The 2,572-nt window shown below is 63.7% G+C and overlaps 1 protein-coding gene across 1 annotated transcript in view; it reads right to left on the reverse strand.

The window, feature by feature from the left end:
• The window catches only part of PRUNE (prune exopolyphosphatase), a 28,555-nt gene extending 26,035 nt beyond the window's left edge, over positions 1-2,520 (reverse strand). The window contains exons 1-4 of the mRNA XM_014960830.1: positions 2,414-2,520; positions 2,110-2,315; positions 1,691-1,875; positions 1,443-1,601 (exon numbers count right to left, since the gene is read on the reverse strand). Coding sequence (XP_014816316.1) covers positions 1,443-1,601; positions 1,691-1,875; positions 2,110-2,315; positions 2,414-2,482 — 619 coding nt within the window. The 5' untranslated portion in view covers positions 2,483-2,520. The remainder of the gene's footprint in view (positions 1-1,442; positions 1,602-1,690; positions 1,876-2,109; positions 2,316-2,413) is intronic.
• Between the last annotated feature and the right edge of the window lie 52 nt (positions 2,521-2,572).

Here is a 2,572-nt window from a genome sequence, read left to right on the forward strand (position 1 = left end):
CCTGTGCCAGGGGGCATTCCTCCACCAGGCTGTTCATGGGGGTGGGCGGGGGGACCACCTCCTCCTCCCCTGCCCCCCCGGCAGCCCCCTGCCCCCCCAGGGCTGCCCGGAGGATGGGCAGGACCTTCTTGCGTGATGCCAAAGCGTTGCCCTGGGTGTAGGTGCCCAGGCAGGACCAGGGGCTCAGCAGGGGCTGGAGGTGCAGGGACGGCGTCGTCGCCTCCTCCAGCGCCTGACACACCTGCAAGGGATGGAGCACCCCCAAAATCAGGGTGAGGGGGGGGTAGGATGCCCGGTTGCCCCCCGAAATCTCCGTGTTGAGGGTTTGGGGTGCCCGGACCCCCCACTCACCGCGCTGCGGAGGGGCTCGTGCCGGCTGTAGACGGCGAGCTGCCGGGAGGGCTCGTTGCCCTCGTTAAAGGAGATGGTCATGGCCACCAGCCCCGCGTAGCCCCGCGCCTGGCAGAAAGCATCCAGGTCCTGCAGCAAACCGGGCCGGCGCAGGAAGGTCTGGAAGGGGGTGGTGGAGGAAAAGACCCCCGGTGTCACCTTGCTGTCCCCATCGTGCCACCCCCTCTGCCTCAGTTTCCCCCCAGCCTCACCTCCAGGTCCACGTAAATGGCGCTGATGGCGAGGGCCAGCTCCTCGTTGGAGAGGACTTTGAGGTCCTTCCTCAGCATCTGCTCCGTCGTCAGCCCTGGGAGGTGACAGGGGATGAGCGTGAGCCCTTATCACAGAATCATAGAATTGCCCAGGCTGGAAGGGACCTCCAAAGGCCATCTAGTCCCACCCCCCGCAGTCAGCAGGGACACCCCCAACTAGACCAGGTTGCCCCATCGAGCCTCCCCTTGAATATCTCCAGGGAAGGGGCCTCAACCACCTCCCTGGGCAACCTGTCCCAGTGCTCCACCACCCTCCCAGTGAAGAACCCTCTCCTCATCTCCAGTCTCAATCTGTTCCCCTCCAGCTTGAAGCCATTGCCCCTCGTCCTGTCACTGCAGCCCTTTCTAAACAGGCCTGGCAACGCAGCTTTTGATGCAGCCCAGGATGGGATTGACCTTCTGGGCTGCAGCTGCCCACTGCCTGCTCATGTCCAGCTTCTCCTCCACCAGCACCCCCAAGTCCCTTTCCTCAGGGCTGCTTTCCAATCCCTCACCCCCCAGTTTGTATTGGTGGCTTCAAACCCTCACTGAATTCTCTTCCCTCACCTCCTCATGGCTGTGTTTAATTAGCCTCTCCCTGGCACTCAGGTCCTGTTCCTGCAGCGTTGGGGGGGGTACACCTGAGCTCACCTTTTGTTCTCACCTTTTCTTCCCTTGTCTCTGCCCCTCTTTGTTCCCCAGAGCCATTGATAAGTGTGAGATACTGCCTGCTCCTCGTCCCCAAGCAGAGGGGTCTGCCACAGGACCCCCTCCCCAGCCCTGGGTTCCCCCCCGACCGACCTGAGACATCAAATTTGGCCGCTTGCAGGGCTTGGAAGATGGTGTCACGGGCCGGCAGGTCGGGGAACCTCTCCTCCAGCAGGGACACACACGCCACGTCCCGGGGTGTCACCTTGCCGGCGGCTGGGCTCAGGTTGACACAGTCCAGCAAGATGGTTCCTGGGGAGGTTGTGGGGACACAACCAGGGGGGCCATCAGTCGTCACCGTGACCCCCAGATGGGGCTCAGGGGGGGTTCCCCATCCTCACCGTGCAGCAGGGCGGCCGTGAGTCTGTCCAGGATGCCCGGGGGACCTTGGGCGATGCGCTCGGTCACCAGCGTGGCACAGGAGCCCACCGGCTCTGCCGTCACCCGGCAGCTGGCACCTCGGTCCCTTTCCAGAGGTCGGTGGTCGAGGACCTCCACCACGGCCTCCTCCAGGGCGGCATCGGCGCTGGGGGGCGAGACGGGGAGGGTGAGACCCCCCGGCACCACCCCGGGGCATCATCACCCCCGGCACAGCCTGGAAACCCCCTTTGTTCCTCTCCTCCTACCCTAAAAACACCCCGCAAAGGGGAAAGATTTTACCCACCCTGGGTCAAAAAAAAAAAATATATAAATCAAGCAGGGATTTAAAAAAAAAAAAAAAAGTGAGGTTTGGGGTCCCCCTGTCCCCGACAAGGCTCACCTGGGCAGGACGTGGTGATCGACCAGGGTGAGGGAGAGCAGCCCCGCGCGGTGCAGCCCCCCCAGGTCGATCTCATCCCGAAAAATGAGGGAGGTGGCGGGGACCCCCCGCTCCCGCAGCAGGAACGTCGTCTCCGTCCGGAGGGGGAACTCGGCGCGAGGGATGTTCAGCACCGGGATGAAGGCGGCTTTGGGAGCCGGGGAGGTCTGTGGCACGATTTGGGGGGGGTGTGTGTGTGTGGGGAGGGGGGGTATGACACCCAGTGAGGTGTCCCCCGAGCCACCCCGTGTCCCCTGGGCCTCACCTTCGCCAGGAAATAAGCCAGGGCCAAGGCTGAGACGGTGGAGTCCAGGTCACAGGCTTCATTGCCCATCACCACATGGATCTCCCGGTGATGCCGGACGTGCTCCTGCCGGGGTGGGAGGGCATCAGGGGGGGCAGCAACATGTCCCCAGCCTCCAAG

The sequence above is a fragment of the Calidris pugnax genome, unplaced genomic scaffold (genome assembly GCF_001431845.1).
Source record: "Calidris pugnax isolate Ruff unplaced genomic scaffold, ASM143184v1 scaffold469, whole genome shotgun sequence".
Classification (NCBI taxonomy): Eukaryota; Metazoa; Chordata; class Aves; order Charadriiformes; family Scolopacidae; genus Calidris; species Calidris pugnax.